Here is an 18,726-nt window from a genome sequence, read left to right on the forward strand (position 1 = left end):
GGAGGCCTTAGAGATACAAGGTAGTTATACTGACGCCGAAAGTAATATCTTTTAGGTTTCGTATGTAGCCAACGAGAACAGATTCCAACCGAAGGGTGCTCACATAGCTACAGAAATCAAAAAGACTTTACAATATACCGTTGGACATCCTGAAGAGAACGGGAAGCAATAAGAATTAAACTAAAAATATGTGTAGAATCAATGGTTAATCTGAACAAAATAAAAGATCGAAAGATGTTGACGCGCACTCGATTACGATTGTATTGAGACATAGGACACTCAATTCGTGAAATCAATCCTGCAATTTCAAGATTCGGTTTCTTTCTTGAGACTATTTTTGTATTTATACGCATTTATATAATTTTTTACGTTTTGACATTTATTGTATGAGAAGAGAGAATCTTTATGACATTTTGTAAATGTATATCATCGATTTAAGCATATCTTGTTGAATTGATATGTATCAAGAGTGCGTATACAGTATCTGGTCTTTTAATTTATTGCGTTAAATAATAACTTGCTCACAATACTTTTAACGAGAAGAGCATGAATAAAGTGTCGAGGCGCTATAACATCATGAAAAATTGGCATACGCAAATTTTTTTCTGCATAAGTGCCACTTTTTGAAAACTTTTTTGTTATTTATAAAAATATCGTAACAACAATATTTCGCTTATTAAACAAACAGTAACTACCTAATAAATAATAATCATAATTAGAGTTTCAAATTTGAATATTAATTGTGCTCATCATATTTTTATTTTCGAATAATTTTAAAATAAAATTGATAGGAATACAATTTCATAGATAAAATAGCAATTATTTAATTTGTCAAAACATACGCTTTGTTATAGAACTATATAAATTATAGAAATATGTGTATATAAATGATTATATGATAAAAAGCAATAAAAATAAATACTTTTAATTATATATGCACACATTGCGCACATATAAAAAGATGTTTTGTTATTAAATATTAATGGGTTTTCAGACCTATTATATCCATATAGTTGCAGATTAAGTTTATTTCCAGACGTCAACAAAAATTATGTTTTCCGAAGAAACAATAATTAAGCATACTTATGTATATTAAATAATTGCAGCGTATGTATTGATTTATTTACGCTATTATTTGTATATACTCAATATTTACATTAATTAGTGAACTTTTAGTATTAATTCAAAATGACAATACTGAAAAAGACAAAGATTATACTGACATAATAAAATAAGTCTTCTACCTACATATTTTATAACGAAATATCTACGTTTAATTATAAGATCAAAAATTATTCAAAACATATAAAAATATATATTCTTAAAGTATAAAATCTTGCTAAAAAGAGAGCAAAATCCAAAAAAATAGACTTATATTAGATCACATATAACCATATTAACTTATATCAATTTTTTTCTGTATATATATATATATATATATATATATATATATATATATATGTTTTTCTGTTTGTATATGTTTATGTGGAGTATAAGCTTTGTACATACGCGTTGAGTTTATCTGAAAACTTAATTTATAAAAAGATTTATAGAAATTTGAAAATGTCAAGGAGATAGGAGAGCCTAAGATATTTTTAGAAATTGTGGGATCTTCGAATGCAAATTTATATATATAGATAAAACTTGCACAAAATATTAAGTTAAAGTAGTGAGAAATTTCCGAGCTCTCTCTCTCTCTCTCTCTGCAGCTAGAAAAATAATATATTTTTTTTTTATATGAATTTATTAGTCAATTTAAATTCTTGCTCAAATAAAACACATTATGTAAGACAGTGTCGTAAGATCTATATGCAATCACGAATATACTATTTTTGTGAATCGACACAAGCAATTTTTGTGATCAGTGAAAATATTTTTAATTTACAACTAATTAATAATATTGAAATGTAACAATTAAATAGTTATACGTCAAAACATCTAGTAATATTAATATAATTATGTAACTTAAACATTTTAATTAATTAATAAATAAGTTTTATGTCGAACAAGTGTTTACAACAAATAATATAAAAATAATAATTATAAAAAATAAATAAAACATATATTGTCTGTTTCACATAAATTCTGCTTCGGTATATTATAGTTATACGTCTAATTTGAACAGTTATATTTACAGTGTAGATATTTAGGTTAGCTAAATTTTATTAGTTGTTAAGTAATCTTGTCAATATTATAATATTTAAGAATTTTTTCGAATTCTATAATAGAATTTAAATCAAATTTACAATATTTATGAATAAAAAAACTATATAATTCTTTCCTTTTTTTAGACAATCATTTTATGCGTTCTGATAGAAGGGACAATAATAATAGCGAAAATACAAAGGTTGCCCATAACACACTTTCCTGATGTGAATCGAACCAAGTTCGTAAGTATTCGATCTTTACTAGCACATTGGTACCATTACATTACTACAGCCTAGCAAGTTTTTTACAACTACAATTACAACATGTTTTACAACTATGTACAACACCGGCATTAATATTCAGGAAAACGACCATTTTAATGATGTGAGTGTCGACGAAAAAGTTCAGGAAACGCGAGATAAAGGCTACAATTATACTAATGATATGACAATAATGACAATGGGAAGAAAAACGTGACCAATAAAATTACCTTCAAGAAGATTACCTGTAAGGTTATCTATAACTACTGAGAAAAATCAGCCTTTCAACACTTGTAAGTTTGTCGATAATGGACGTCCATATAACATGAATAAGTTTGCTGTATTCCCAGGAAAAAGCACATATCCATTCATAAGCTATTTTCATCTCATTCGCTATTTCCGCCGATGCTACCACTTTCACGTGACTACCTACCAAGCAAGTCTCTTTATAGCTATAACGCTGATACCAGCATCTAGAGCCAAAAAGATGGTCGCCTCAATCTTATAGATATCGAGCAGAAGGCTTAAGAGACATAAGATAGTTAGATTGACGCCAAGGGCAATGTGTAAGGTTTCATATGTAGCTATAATAAAAACAAATTTCAGCTGGATGGTATATATATATATACTCACACTATTAATATAAAATACTTTTCAATATATCGCTTTGGGATACATCAAATACCCCGAAGAGAACGGGGAGCAATAAGAACATTGAACTGGAAATATGAGTAGAATTGATGAACCTGAACAAAATGAGAGAAAAGAAAAATTCGAGACGCATTTTATTGTGATTATATCAAGACATGGAATATTCAATTTCCGTAGTCAGCAATCAAGATTCAGTTCTTCTTGTGAATATTGTTATATTTTTACGCTTATATAAATTTTTATTTTTTTACAACATTTGTATGTGTCTGTAAAATGTTCTATAAAAAGAAACTCTCGATAATATTTTGTAAATAAATATCATTCAGATAAGCATATCTCTTTTTGAATTGATATTTATCAAGGGTAATAACAGGCAATGTCTGATTTTTTAATTGTTATGTCAACGGTTGCTTACAACATTTTTAACAGCAAAAATATTAATAATACAATAAAATATCAAAGCACAAAAAGTTCGATGCACTATACGCAATTTTTTGATAAACATCGCTATTTTTGAAAACGTTTATGATTTATTATTCTATAAAGATACCACAAAACCGACAATGTAACAAAACCGTATAATGTTTTATAGTTTTATAGTTTCCAAAATACAAAATTGCATGAAATATATTACACATATTATATGAAACGTCATTAAACTTGTTTAGCATTTCCTGTGATTTCTAATCATATTATAATTATTTATAAATATCAAATATAGATGTATATGTTATTTATCTTTTCTATTTTTTTTCTCAGTAATATATAACTCTGTCTTGTCAAATCCTAAATGAGTAAACATATCCCTTTACTAAATTTAAATTAATCAACTTTCTTTGATTTATACGTTTGAAAAGTATAAATTTAATATCTTACCAAAAACAGATCAGAAAAAAGAATTTATATAAATATACAGGATTATATATGATCTCGATATTATATGTTCATTTTTTCTGTATATTTGGCTTATCTACGTAATTTATTAGAAAGATGAAAATGCCAAGAAAATAGGAAAATATAAGATATTTTTAGAAATTACAGAATCTTTACGAATGGCAGAAATATATATAAAGACACAAAATGCTAAGTCAGTGCGCAGAATGTTAAGTCAGTGTAGTGAAAAATTTTTAAGCTGTACTTAGAAAAGTAGTATATCTGTTTTCGACATGAATTTATTAGTGAGTTTACTGAGTATAATTTTTCACAATAAAACACGTTATATAAAATAGTGTCGTGAGATCTATATGTAATCACAAATATACTATTTTTGTAAATAAAATATTTTTGTGAATTTACATAAGTAATTTCTCTCGGTTCTGTGTTCTATAGTAGAATTTAAATCAATTTTATGATTCAAAAATCCTATAACATTCTTTGTCTTTTCAGACAATTATTTTGTTCTGATAGAAACGACAGTGATAACGAAATCAAAAAGAGACTTTATGGATCAAAATAAAGTCTACAAAACCACTCCTAAAACTATTCCTAAAGCTATGACATTCTCATCAATAGAATCCACAAGTTTCAATCCAATCAAGATTCTTTACGATTATAACTATAACACTGATACGAGCATTCATGCTCAAGAAGAGGTTATTCTAAAAATTTGGGACCTGATTAAGAAACCCTAGACTTACGAGGCAGTTACAGTTATACTGATAACGAGGGTAACATCTTCCAAGTTTCATATACAGATAATGAAAATAGATTTCAACTGGAGGGTGCTCACTTGCTCACAGTAGTTTTATACGTTTGTCCATCAAGTATAAATTTAAAATATTTCAAGGAGATCAGGAGTTGTGCATATATGCACGATTGACATTCACAAATATAAGGAGATAAAAACTCAAGGTATCTTAAAATGTTACAGACATCATGGCAGATATATAAAGCTTGCATGAAATGTTAAATCAGTACAGTGAAGAACTTCAAACAGTAAACTAGAAAAAGAGTATATCTTTATTTGACATGAATTTATTAGTGAGTTCGAATTCTTGTGTAAATAAGACGTGTTCTGTAATGCAAAGTTATATTTGTATAGTTACAACTCTGTTGATCTATCTATGATTTTTATAAATCGACATACAAATCATGTTTTGATTGAACAGTCTGTGTAATAAAAATTTTGTTTAATTTAAATCTATATGATAATATTGATATGTAAAAATTAAATAGTTATTTCATATCATTTATTATTTAATGTTATTAATAAAGCTAATTAACTATAAACATTTCAGTTAATAAATAAGTATATATGAAACAAGTGCTTACAGCAAATGTTAAAGATGCATAAATATGTTATACATTACTGTTTTTCTCGAAAATGTTCTTTCTGAAATGTGCAACATGAATTTTTAGTCAAAACATTCCACGTCAGTATAGACAACGAAATCGTTTATATGAGTGATTGATTTTATCGCGATTTAACAGATCACAATTATACAATAATTGTAGAATTTAGTTGTACACACATCACGCAAAAAATGTCATATTACACTTCATCAGGCTACATATCGTAAGATAGGATACATTGTACGTGATAATAATAATAAGTTGTTCTTCAGTACTATAAGTTTAATTTAGACACATATATATTTACACTGTAGATATAAGTATAGATATATTGTAGTTTAGATAGATTTTAATGTTTATTAATTAATATAAGAATATTTAAAAATTTTTTCGTTTTTTAGAAATCAAATTTACGATACAGATGATTTACAAAAATTGTATAGATAATTCTTCTTTTTAGACAATTACTTTGTGTTTTTTAACGGAAGTAACAGTGATAGTAACGAAAATACAAAGTTTACCTGTAACACACTCTCCCGATGTGAATCAAACCAAGCTCGTAAGTATTTATCTTTATTATCACATATAATTACTATGGCTAATTGTAAGTTTTTTTACAACTACATTTACAACATCGATACCGGCATTTATGCGCAGAAAACCGTTCAGAATATGGTCATTGGTGATAAGATTGTCTTAACGTATATAAGTGAAAAGGTTTTGGAAACGCCAGGTGAAGGATACAACTACACTGATGTTATGTCAATAATAACAGTGAAAAGAAGAACGTCATCTATAAGATTACCTATAAAAAAGACAAGAGAATTTATAATACCTATAAGAATACCTGTAGCTCCTACTAATGTTGAATTATTTGCCAATAAGATTATTAGTCCGCATATGAGTTGGTTCGAAGGTGGCAATTCTAGTGAAGTATCTTCACCAGAATTGCCACCACCTTCACGTGACTACCTACCAAGCAAATCTCTTTATAGCTATAACATTGATACGGGCATCCGAGATCAAAAAGATGATCGTCTCAATCATACAGACACCGAGCAGATGGTCCAAGCATGAGATAGCTACAGTTATATTGACATTAACGGCAATGCCTATAAGATTTCATATATAGCCAATAAAAACGAATTCCAGTTGAAAAATATACATACGCATCATTAATAAAAAAAAAGTTTTGAATATATCGCTGAACATCCTGAAGAAAACGGAAAGCAATAAGAACATTAAACTAAAAATATGAATAGAATCGGTGGTGAGACTAAACAAAATGAGAGATCAAAAGAATTTGATACGTACTTGATTGCGATCGTATTGAGACATGGAATACTCGTCTCCGTATAGTCAGAAATCTCAAGATGCAATTTTTCTTATGAATATTTTTGTAGTTACGTCTATGTAAATTTTTATTTTTTGTACGATTTATTATTAATGTATAAGAAAATGAAATCTCGATAATATATAAATAAATATTGATATAAGCATATCTGTTGTTGAATTGGTATTTATCAAAGGTAATGGTAAACAATACTATTTGGTTTTTTAATTGTTATTGACTACTTGCAACATTTTTAACAGTAGGACTGTTAATAATACTACAACAAAACTAGGCTATAAAAGTACGGAAGTTTCATGCACTATGCGCAATTTTTTTCATATGTAAACATTTTTTCTTTGAGAACTTTTATGATCTATCATATTATGTAGACATTGCAATACAATGATATCTCATATATGAATTAATCATTGAATAGATATATTTATTTTATATATATATATATATATATATATATATATATATATATATATTTAGTTATTATAGTACCTATAATTAGCATCTTAGTTTCGAATAATAATTGTACCTTTTAAATAATATAATTAAATAAGGTAAATATTAAAATGTTGCGAGTAGACTTAATTCGAGAGCGCGCAAAGGTTTATTTATCCAAAAGAATGTTTGCAAGCGATCGTCGCGAGGCACAGCATTCTACGTTAGATTGTCTTCCTAGATCGGTTGCGAAGTGGTGACCTGCTTAGCGATCCAGTCCAGGGCATGTTAGATTGTCGATGGAATAGAAGGCGGAGTAGGAAGATGAGAGCTGACAATCCGAGTGCCAAACTCATCGGCCCAGCTGAAGACAGGTGTTCCGTCTGATACATTGTACTGATAGATAGAGCCCTGGATGAGCTATGCCTTTTTTTCGGTACCGATGTACTTGCCACCGGTCTCGTCTTGAATAATTTCATCTACCGTGTCGTCAACAAAAAAATAGTGTCCTCGGGTATCGCTGAAATCGCACAAGTAACTCACGATTCTCCGGCTTCGAAAAGAATTGACCGTCGACCGATCCAAGCAGAGCTACTAACAAAATGTAAAGTTAATATTCTTTTGCCTTTTGTCGTCATATTGGTCTTTTCTATTAAAAGTATGTATTATTTCAAATCTTAAAAGTATGTATTATTTCTTAAAATGGTTACAGGCAACATCAATTGATATATTATACGTATCTGCCGTTTATTAAAATTTGTATCTAAAGAATGGAATGGATTTTAATTGTTAAAATACATTTTAGTTTCAGAACAATGTAATCGATAATTTTTACACTGTTTATTTTAAATGCGATTCGGCATTACATTAACATCTAAAATACCTCAAGGATTAGTCTTGATCTATTTACAAAAAACATGTGTAATAGTTTACATAATGGTCCGGTGTGATTAATGGTTCCTCATAAATGTCAAATTAATTACATCATCTATTTTGGATGTAATTAATTTCGTTGTTTCTACAATTCAATTGAATGGCGATAATACCAGGCCTTTTTATCACTGTAAAAATGTATTTATCGGATAAAACGTGTAAATATTATAATTTGACTTTGCTTTGCAAATGTTTTAGAATACATTAAATTTGCTTTTATAGAGCAAAACTTCTATGACTTTAAAGATATAAAAACCGTATTGAAAATATTCGAGATACTGGTGAGCATTATCACATAAATCTTACGAGCGGATGCATTTAATGTAATCACATGTAAATACATTGAAAAGTTGGAGTCATCTGGTTTTTCTACGAATTCCAAAGGCGTAAAACATCTTACTATAATTATTTTCCAATTAATGACACTTTGATATTGGTATTGATATCATAAATGTTTCTGATATTATTGTATATTTTTTATATTATTATGTCCATATTTGTGCAATTTTATTTGCGACAAAACCGTATAATGTTTCATTATAGTTTTCAAAATACGAATTTGCAACATATTGCATACATAACTGTCAATGTCATTAAACTTGTTTAGCAATTCCTGCAATTTTCGATCATATTATAATTATGAAATGGAGATGTTATTTTTTTCTACTCTGCATTGTGTGTAAAATTCTGTAAAATAAATGTATTAATATTTAAATAATATTCAATTCATTCTCGATTTATTTTTCCTCTCTTTTCCAAATATCTATAATATTCGAAATTTATAACTTTGTTCTATCAAATAACTTCGTAAATATTAAATAAGTGAATTTATACTTCTTTGCTAAATTCAAGTTCAGCCGACTTTTTGTGATTTTAAGCACATAGGTTTGAAATCTTTCAAGGATATCATGTTTGCATGACTGTGCATGCATGCATGCTAAGTTTTTCCACGAACGTAATTGATGAGGAAAATCATATAGAAGAGCATAATGTGTTATATAAAAGAATATTCTAGAAACTTTGAATAGGAGGTATATATAAAGTTTGCACAAAGTGTTAAAACAGTGTAATAGTGTATCCATCTTCGACATGAAGTTATTAGTGAGTTTAAATTTTTGTAGAATAAAACACGTTGTGTGAAATAGAGTCGTGAGATCCATATGCAATCACAAATAAACTATTTCTGTAAATCAAATATTTTTGTGAATCTTCACAAACAATTTCTCTCGATCAGATAATTAACTAAAAATTTATTCAGTTTACAACTACTAGATAATATTGAGCAGCAAAAATTAAATAGTTATGTGAAATCACCTAATAATATTGATACAATTATATAAGTTAAACATTTTAATTAACTGACTAATTAACTAATGTAAATAAATTGTATATATAGAACAAGTATCTGCAAAAAATGTTATAAAAAACGTAAATAAGCTATACATTGTTTCTTTTGACAAATTTCTTCTAGACATAACTAATCAATTGGACAATGAATAAATAAGTAACAAATACAGCAAATATTAAATAATGCACAAATAAGCTATTTCTGTTTTTCTTACAAAGTTCTTTTTAAAAATAAACAACTTAAATTTACAGTCAAGACATTCGTCAACATCATCAACACAGAACGTCCTATATATATATATATATTGATTGATACATTTTATCGCAGTTTTACAGATCATAAGTTCACATTAATTGCATAGAAATTAGTTGTATATACATAACGTAAAAAAACGTTATACTGCGCTTTATTATAAAACAGGAATACATTGTACCAATAATAAATTGCTCTTCGGTACTATAGTTATATGTATAATTTTGACACATTAAATTTATATTATAAATTACAGAGATATAAGTAGATTTTAGTTTAAATAGCTTCTATTGTTTATTAATTCATATTATCAATATAAGAATATTTAGGAAATTCTTCATATTTTACAATAGAATTTAAATCAAATCTATGATACATATGATTTACAAAAACTATATATAATTCTCTTTTTCAGACAATTATTTTGTGCGTTCTTATGGAAACAGTGATAATAACAAATATAAAGAAAAAAAGATTATCCGTAGCTCCCTTCTGATGTGACTCCAGAAAAACTCATAAGTATTTAATCTTTACAACTTGCATGTTGGTACCATTACCTTACGGCTAAATAAGTTTTTTTTTACAATTGTACTTACAACGTTGATACTGGCATTTAGGAAAACGATCATCTCAATGTGGACATCAAAGAGGAAATTCTGAAAAATCGAGAAGACTATAACAGCACTGGCATGAGAAATCTACAAGATTACCTTCAGATTCTGCATTTATAAATCAGATAGTTTTATCATCACAAATTCCTCAAGCAGTTTTAAAATAATCATTACAATAATACAAACAGAAGTACTAGCAGGTATGAGGTTAATTATAGCTACACTGATGCCAAGGGCAATGCTTGTAAGATGTGACCAGTGAAAACGAAGTCTAGCTGAAAAATACAGATACTCACATCATTAATCAAAATAACATTTTAATATATCACTGAACATCCTAAAGAGAACAAAGAGCAATAAGAACATTGAACTGGAAATATAAGTAGAATCGGTGGTGGGCTCGCACAAGATGAAATTAAAAGAATTCAACACGCGCTTGATTGCGATCGCATTGAGACATGAAGTATTCAATCCCTGTAGTCAGCAATCTCAAGATGCAATTTTTTACAAATAATTTTGTAGTTTTACGGTCATATAAATTTTTATTTTTGTAGGACTTTATGTACAAACAAAATCTCGATATTATTATATAAATAAATATTTATATAATCTCTTATTAAATTGGTATTTATCAGGGGTAAAGACAAACAATAGTATCTGGTTACTTAATTGTTGCTTAATTGAATGCGATGTTTTTATTACATTGAATATCAATATGTTCTTAAAGATAGCCTCGTATTATTTGCATATTATGATCTTAGAAAATCAAATTTATTTAAATTTGTTCTACAAAGATTATGCTTTGTTAAGAAATTTATAGAGGAAAATAAACCGAGTTAAATAATCTCAGCGTATACTTTCGTATTTGTGCTATTGTTTGCATATGCATTTGAATATCACATAATCGACTATTCATTTCAGTTTAAATGACAATAAAGAAATAGGGACGAAATAGACAAAAATATTATCTTTGGCTAACATAAAACAACTTTTTTTTACTCGGTTTATATTTTAAAATATTTTAATATTTGCGTTTAATTGTGAGATTATACCATATGAAAACTACTAGAAGTATAATAAATAAAAAATTAGGTGGATCTTTATTTTGGACTTTACATCTGTAGAAAAATCTGATATATATTTTACTATAAAAAGCAACGTAATTCTTCAGTAAAAATTCATCTATATAATTGAAACAGTAGTTAATGAGAGAATTTATATAAAAATACAAGTTTATTAAATGTCACATTGTATCAGATGTGGTAAATGTGGAATGTTTGGGCGAACTTAATTCGAGGGCGCGTATTTAGTTTCTTCGAAAATATTCTCTACCAGCGATCGTCGCGAGGCACAGCATTCTGCGTTGGATTGTCCTTGCCGATCGGTTCTGAAGTGGTGGATTGCTTATCGATCCAGTCTAGGGCACATTGGATTTCTAGTGGAATGGGTAACAGTGTAAGGAGATGGAAACTAGTGACTTGGGTGCCAAATTCATTGGCGGTCCAGCTTATGGAGTCAGAGGTTCCATCCGGCGCATTATTATACTGAATGGAAAGCTCTGGATAAGCTGCGGCTCGTTTTCGGTGGCGTACTTTCAAATGCTAGTCGCTTGTTGAATGATTTGCTCCGCCGTCTTGTAAGCAAAGAAATAGTGTCCGTGGATATCGCCGAGATTGCGTGTAATTTACGATCTTCTCGGAGAAAAATTGGCCGTGGACCGATCTAAGCAGAACTAGTATACAAAAAAAAGTAAAGAAATATCTTTTTACCTTTCGTAGTCATATCTATTTTTTTTCTATTAAAGGTAAGTATATACGTGTTGTTACAGGCAGCATGAATTTAAATATATGAGAATCTCTGATAGTCCCGAATCTAATAGTCCCCGTTTTTTAACATAAGCATTCGTTTTTTTAATATTAAAATGATGCTTATAACAGTATCGACTGCACTTGACGTTAAAAGTAAAATATCTTATTGCACTTATTTTATAATTAGTGACACATTAAAATATCCGTTGCATCGGGACCATAAATGTTCGTGATATTAATTATATTATGCTCTTATATACGAAATTGCAATCGAATATATATTACAAGTGTCATTTCGCATGTCATCAAACTCATTTGGGAAGTGTTGCAATTATCACATTGGTGCATGTATTTTTCTTCTCTTTTTTCAATGACAAGATTTATAACTTTCGTCCCTTTAGATCTTCAATGAGTGAATTCACATTTTTTTATTAAATACAAATTCAGCTGACTCCTGTAATTTTATACGTTTGTCCATCAAGCATAAATTTAAAATTATTTCAAGGAGATCAGGAGTTGTGCATACATGCATGATTGACATCCACCAATGTAAGGACATAGAAATCCAAGGTATCTTAAAATGTTACAAAATCTTCAGACATCATGGCAGATATATAAAGCTTGCATGAAATGCTAAATCAGTATAGTGAAGAACTTCAAACAGTAACTAAAAAAAGAGTATATTTTTATTTAACATGAATTTATTAGTGAGTTTGAATTCTTGTGCGAATAAGACGTGTTCTGTAATGCAAAGTTATATTTGTATACATAGTTACAACTCTATCGATCTATCTATGATTTTTATAAATCGACATACAAATCATGTTTTGATTGAACAGTCTGTGTAATAAAAATTTTGTTTAATTTAAATATATATGATAATATTGAAATGTAAAAATTAAATAGTTATTTCATATCATTTATTATTTAATGTTATTAATAAAGCTAACTAACTATAAACATTTCAGTTAATAAATAAGTATATATAAAACAAGTGCTTACAGCAAATGTTAAAGATGCATAAATATGTTATACATTACTGTTTTTCTCAAAAATGTTCTTTCTGAAATGTGCAACATGAATTTTTAGTCAAAACATTCCACGTCAGTATAGACAACGAAATCGTTTATATGAGTGATTGATTTTATCGCGATTTAACAGATCACAATTACACAATAATTGTAGAATTTAGTTGTACACACATCACGCAAAAAAACTCATATTACACTTTATCAGGTTATATACATACCATAAGGTTAGATACATCGTACTAATAATAAATTGCTCGGTACTATAATCAGTACCTACTATAATTATATGTTTAATTTCGACACATATCTATTTACATTGTAGATATATAGGTAGATTGTAGTTTAGATAAATTTTATTGTTTATTAACCATATAAGAATATTTAAGAGTTTTCCTTTTAATAGAATTTAAATCAAATTTACGATAGGTACATATGATTTACAAAAATTATATAATTCTTTTTTTTTAGACAATTACTTTGTGTCTCTTGACGGAAGTGGCAATGATAATTGCGAAAATACAAAGATTGCCTGCAACACACTCTTCCAATATGAATCAAGCCAAGCTCGTAAGTATTTAATCTTTATTAGCACATACAATTACATTACTGTAGCTAATTGTAAGTTTTTTTACAATTACATTTACAACAGTAATATTGGAATTTATGTTTAGAAAATCGTTCGCCTCGAAAATGTGATCTTTGGTGAAAAGGTTTTGGAAACGCCAGGTAAAGGCTACAACTACACTGATGTTATGACACTAATAACAGTAAAAAGAAGAACGTCACCTATAAGATTACCTATAAAAGAGATAAGAGAATTTATAATACCTATAAGAATACCTGTAGCTCCTACTAATGTTGAATTATTTGGCAATAAGATTATTAGTCCGCATATGAGTTGGTTCGAAGATGGCAATTCTAGTGAAGTATCTCCACCAGAATTGCCACCACCTTCACGTGACTACCTACCAAGCAAATCTCTTTATAGCTATAACATTGATACGGGCATCCGAGATCAAAAAGATGATCGTCTCAATCATACAGACATCGAGCAGATGGTCCAAGCATGAGATAGCTACAGTTATACTGACATTAACGGCAATGCCTATAAGATTTCATATATAGCCAATAAAAACGAATTCCAGCTGAAAAATATACATACGCATCATTAATAAAAAAAAAGTTTTGAATATATCGCTGAACATCCTGAAGAAAACGGAAAGCAATAAGAACATTAAACTAAAAATATGAATAGAATCGGTGGTGAGACTAAACAAAATGAGAGATCAAAAGAATTCGATACATACTTGATTGCGATCGTATTGAGACATGGAATACTCGTCTCCGTATAGTCAGAAATCTCAAGATGCAATTTTTCTTATGAATATTTTTGTAGTTACGTCTATGTAAATTTTTATTTTTGGAGGACTTTATGTATTAAAAGAAAATTTCGATAATATTGTTACGTCCCTGCTTGGCGTTCCCGCGCCGCGTTACATTGCCGCTCGTTATGGCAAAAGAAGATCGTCTCCGGGATATCGGAAGATTCGGTTGTCAAACGGCGGACATTTCGAGAGATCTCTAACAGCTGTCGAGATCTCTTGAAATGTCCGCCGTTTGTCAACCGAATCGCCCGATATCCCGCAGACGATCTTCTTTTGCCATAACGAGCGGCAATGTAACGCGGCGCGGGAACGCCAAACAGGGACGTAACAATATTATATAAATAATTTATATAATCTCTTGTTAAATTGGTATTTAGCAAGAGTAATGACAAACAATAGTATCTGGTTTCTTAATTGTTGTTTAATTGAATGCGATGTTTTTATTACATTGAATATGTTCTTAAAGATAGCCCCGCATCATTTACATATTACGGTCTCAGAAAATCAAATTTGTTTAAATTTGTTCTACAAAGATCATGCTTTGTTAACATATTTATAGAGGAAAATAAAATGAATTAAATAATCTTAGCGTATACTTACATATTTGCGCTTTTGTTTGCATATGCATTCGAATGTTACATAGTCGACTATTCATTTTAGTTTAAAATGACAATAACGAAATAGGGACGAAATAGACAAAGATATTATCTTCGACTAACATAAAACAACTTTTTTTTACTCGGTTTATATTTTAAAATATTTTACTGTTTACATTTAATTGTGAGATTATATTATTTGAAAACTACTAGAAGTATAATACATGAGAGAAAAGGAGAATTCTCATTTTGGACTTCACATTTATAGAAGAATTTGATATATATTTTACTATAGAAAGCAACGTAATTTTTTAGTCAAAATTCATTTATATCATGAAACAGTAGTTATAAGAGAATGTCTATAAAAATACAAGTTTATTGAATGTTACATTGTACGATGTGATAAATGTTGAATGTTGTGGACTGACTTAATTCGAGGACGCATATTTAGTATCGTTTCTTCGAAAATATTCTCTACCAGCGATCCTCGCGAGACACAGCATTCTGCGTTGGATTGTCTTTGCCGATCGGTTCTGGAGTGACGGGTTGCTTAGCGATCCAGTCCAGGGCACATTGAATTGCTAATGGAATGGGTAACAGTATAGGGAGATGGAAACCAATGACTTGGGTGCCAAACTCATCAGCGGCCCAGCTTATGGAGATAAAAGTTCCATCCGGCGCATTATTGCACAGAATGGAGCCCTGGATTAGCTGTGCCTCGTTTTCGGTGCCGGCGTACTTGCGAATGCTGGTCGCTTGTTGAATGATTTGCTTCGCCGTCTCATAAGCAAAGAAATAGTGTCTGTGGATATCGTTGAGATCGCGCGTGTAATTCACGATCTTCTCGGAAGAAAATCGGACCGATTCAAGCAAAACTAGTAACTAAAATAGTAAAGGTAATATCTTTTTACCTTTCGTCGTCATATCTATTTTTTTTTCTATTAAAGGTAAGTATATACGTGTTGTTACAAATCTTGAAATTGTTACAGGCAGCATCAATTTATATATTATGTATCTGCCCTTATTAAATATTAGGTCTAAAGATTAGCCTTGCATCGATTATATTTGTGGAAATGCATTTAAGTGTCATGATGTGATCGATAATTTTTATGTCGTTTATTTTAAAAGATGTAAATCTCTCCTGATAAAATTTATATTTGGCTTTAAATTAAAATCTAAAATATCTCAAATCTTAGTCTTGATCTATTCGGGGAAACGTGCGTGATAGTTTGGCCTGGTAATTAATGGTTCCGCATAAATATCAAATTAATTACATTATCTATTATAGATGTAATTAATTTCGCCGTTTCTATAATTCAATCAAACGGCAATAATACCAGATGTTTTTATCGCGGTAAATTCATATTTATCGGATAAAATATGTAAATATTATAATTTGACTGCGTTTTGCAAATATTTTAGAATACATTATAAATTTGCTTTTATACAGCAAAACTTCTAGATTTTAAAGGTATAAGAATCACATTAAGAATAATTAAGATACTGCCGAGCATTATCACATAAATATTTCAACGAGCAGATGCATGTGACGTAATCAGATAATAATGTATAGAGATAATAAGTCGAAAAGTTGGAGAGTTTTCAAAATATTAAAGATCGTAAAATATCTTACAATTATTTTCCAAATGATACTTTAATATTGGTTGTATTGATCATTATAATGATATTAAATGTTTTTCATACTGTTATATACATATTTGCAATTTGATTTGCGATAAGACCGTATTATGTTTTATTATAGTTTCAATATGCAAAATTGTATGAAACATTCTGCATACATCATTTTTAGTAGTCATCACTTGTTTAGCAATTTTTGCCATTTCTAATCATATTATAATTATAAAATGTAGATATGTGTCATTTTTTTTCTATTCTGCATTGTAAATATTGTAAAATAAATGTGTTAATATTTGGATAATATTTATTTAATTCTTGGTTTATTTTTCCTTGCTTTTCTAAATAACGAGATTTATAACATCGTCCTGTTCGGTGAATTTATATTTCTTTAATAAATTAAAATTCAGTCGACTTTATGTGATTTTATGCACATAAATTTTAAATCTTGTCAAGGATATCATGTTTTGCATAAGTGTGCATGCATGAAAAGTTACTCAGACGTAATTGATTGGAATGATGGAAATTACAAGGAAATTGAAGAACATAATGTGTTATTAAAAAAGTCCGCCAATGTACAAAAACGCGATATTCATGTCAGACCTCAACCAACGAGCTGTTCATCTCAATCACATAAACACCGATTCTACATTTATAAATAAGTTATATCGAAATAAGTTCTTAATGCATAATTTCACCGATGGCATGGTGATAATTTAATTTGTAAGATTACGCTATATCATTATTCAGATAAATGATTAGATATATAATAAAAAAAATTACATAAATTACAATGCACGTATAAAAAAATTGTATGAATACGATGCTTTCATTATATTGAGTAAAGTATAAATTTAAAATCTTATCAAAAAGAGATGATAACCCAAGAAAAAAAAATTTATATAATTATACAAGATCATATATATTATCTTATGTCCATTTTTTTCTGAATGAGCTTTGTATATGCTTGCGCAATTTTTGCCATTTCTAATCATATTATAATTATAAAATGTAGATATGTGACATTTTTCTTTTCTATTCTGCATTGTAAATATTGTAAAATAAATGCGTTAATATTTGGATAATATTTAATTAATTCTTGGTTTATTTTTCTTTGCTTTTCTAAATAACGAGATTTATAAGTTTGTTCTGTTGAGTGAATTTATATAAGCATTTAGCTTATCTACAGACTAATTTTTAGAAAGATGAAAATGCCAAGGAAAAAGGAAAGTCTAAGATATTTTTTACAATTACAGAATCTTTGTGAATGGTAGAAATATATATAAAGATGCAGAATGCTAAGTCAGTGCGCAGAATGTTAAGTCAGTGTAGTGAAAAATTTCCAAGCTGTAGCTAGAAAAATAGTATATCTGTTTTCGACATGAATTTATTAGTGAATTTACATTTTTCAGAATAAAACACATTATATAAAATAATGTCGTGAGATCTATATGCAATCACAAATATACCATTTTTGTAAATCAAATATTTTTGTAAATCAAATATTTTTGTGAATTTATACAAGCAATTTCTCTCGGTCAGATAATTAAATAAAAATTTCTTTAGCTTACAAGTAATAGATAATATTGAACTGTAAAAGTTATACAGTTACGTCAAATCATCTAATAGTTTTGATATATTTATATAATTTAAACATTTAGTTAACTAATATAAATAAGTTGTATATATGGAATAAGTATTTACAACAAATGTTATAAAAAAACATAAAAAAGCCATACATCTTTTGACAAATTTCTTCTAGAAATATAGGGCTATCTCTAATCGTTAATTATATATAAATCAATTAACATTTTATTGCGTTTTAGCAGATTATAATCATATATTAATTATATAGAAGTATAATTACTGTACACATCACATAAAAAATAATAATATTACATACAAAGCTCTTTATCAGAGTATATACTGTAAGACGAAACTACATTATATCGATATATCAAATAAATTACTCTTCTGCACTGGACACATTATA

General features: G+C 28.4%; 2 protein-coding genes and 2 long non-coding RNA genes across 7 annotated transcripts; 3 read left to right on the forward strand and 1 right to left on the reverse strand.

The window, feature by feature from the left end:
• Positions 1 to 3,691, forward strand: LOC140666837 (uncharacterized). The gene is made up of 3 exons (XR_012046870.1): positions 1 to 20; positions 2,292 to 2,390; positions 2,512 to 3,691. It is a non-coding gene; the product is annotated as an uncharacterized lncRNA (long non-coding RNA).
• Positions 3,692 to 4,842: 1,151 nt separating this feature from the next.
• LOC140666838 (uncharacterized) lies at positions 4,843 to 6,802 on the forward strand. The gene is made up of 3 exons (XR_012046871.1): positions 4,843 to 4,910; positions 5,812 to 5,910; positions 6,009 to 6,802. It is a non-coding gene; the product is annotated as an uncharacterized lncRNA (long non-coding RNA).
• A 2,279-nt stretch (positions 6,803 to 9,081) lies between these two features.
• On the forward strand, positions 9,082 to 15,309 carry LOC140666745 (uncharacterized). Of its 4 annotated transcripts, none has more exons than XM_072894264.1 (5): positions 9,082 to 9,168; positions 10,083 to 10,210; positions 10,285 to 12,656; positions 13,586 to 13,684; positions 13,789 to 15,309. In XM_072894264.1, exons 4-5 carry the CDS (start codon positions 13,619 to 13,621, stop codon positions 14,185 to 14,187), a joined length of 465 nt encoding a protein of 154 aa, XP_072750365.1. In that variant the 5' UTR covers positions 9,082 to 9,168; positions 10,083 to 10,210; positions 10,285 to 12,656; positions 13,586 to 13,618; the 3' UTR covers positions 14,188 to 15,309. The 4 variants fall into 4 exon arrangements, with proteins under 4 accessions (XP_072750365.1, XP_072750366.1, XP_072750363.1 ...); XM_072894265.1 differs by having other exon boundaries at positions 10,285 to 10,478; positions 13,789 to 15,308; XM_072894262.1 differs by lacking the exons at positions 9,082 to 9,168; positions 10,083 to 10,210; positions 10,285 to 12,656 and adding an exon at positions 12,686 to 12,749.
• Positions 15,310 to 15,572: 263 nt separating this feature from the next.
• On the reverse strand, positions 15,573 to 16,939 carry LOC140667229 (cuticle protein CP14.6-like). Its single transcript, XM_072894971.1, has 2 exons — positions 16,898 to 16,939; positions 15,573 to 15,980 (listed from the first exon to the last, which is right to left on the reverse strand). Exons 1-2 carry the CDS (start codon positions 16,937 to 16,939, stop codon positions 15,573 to 15,575), a joined length of 450 nt encoding a protein of 149 aa, XP_072751072.1.
• Positions 16,940 to 18,726: the final 1,787 nt, after the last annotated feature.

Source organism: Anoplolepis gracilipes, chromosome 6, assembly GCF_047496725.1.
Source record: "Anoplolepis gracilipes chromosome 6, ASM4749672v1, whole genome shotgun sequence".
In the NCBI taxonomy this organism is placed as follows: domain Eukaryota; kingdom Metazoa; phylum Arthropoda; class Insecta; order Hymenoptera; family Formicidae; genus Anoplolepis; species Anoplolepis gracilipes.

Coding starts and splice junctions, on each gene's coding strand:
- LOC140667229 (XM_072894971.1), bottom strand. CDS start 16,939: ATGGCAAAAATTGCTAAACAAGTGATGACTACTAAAAATGAT. Junction 15,981..16,897: donor TGATGACTACTAAAAATGAT/GTATGCAGAATG, acceptor TTACTATTTTAG/TTACTAGTTTTGCTTGAATC.
- LOC140666745 (XM_072894262.1), top strand. CDS start 12,717: ATGCTAAATCAGTATAGTGAAGAACTTCAAACA. Junction 12,750..13,585: donor ATAGTGAAGAACTTCAAACA/GTAACTAAAAAA, acceptor CTTTTTTTTTAG/ACAATTACTTTGTGTCTCTT. Junction 13,685..13,788: donor ATATGAATCAAGCCAAGCTC/GTAAGTATTTAA, acceptor ATTTATGTTTAG/AAAATCGTTCGCCTCGAAAA.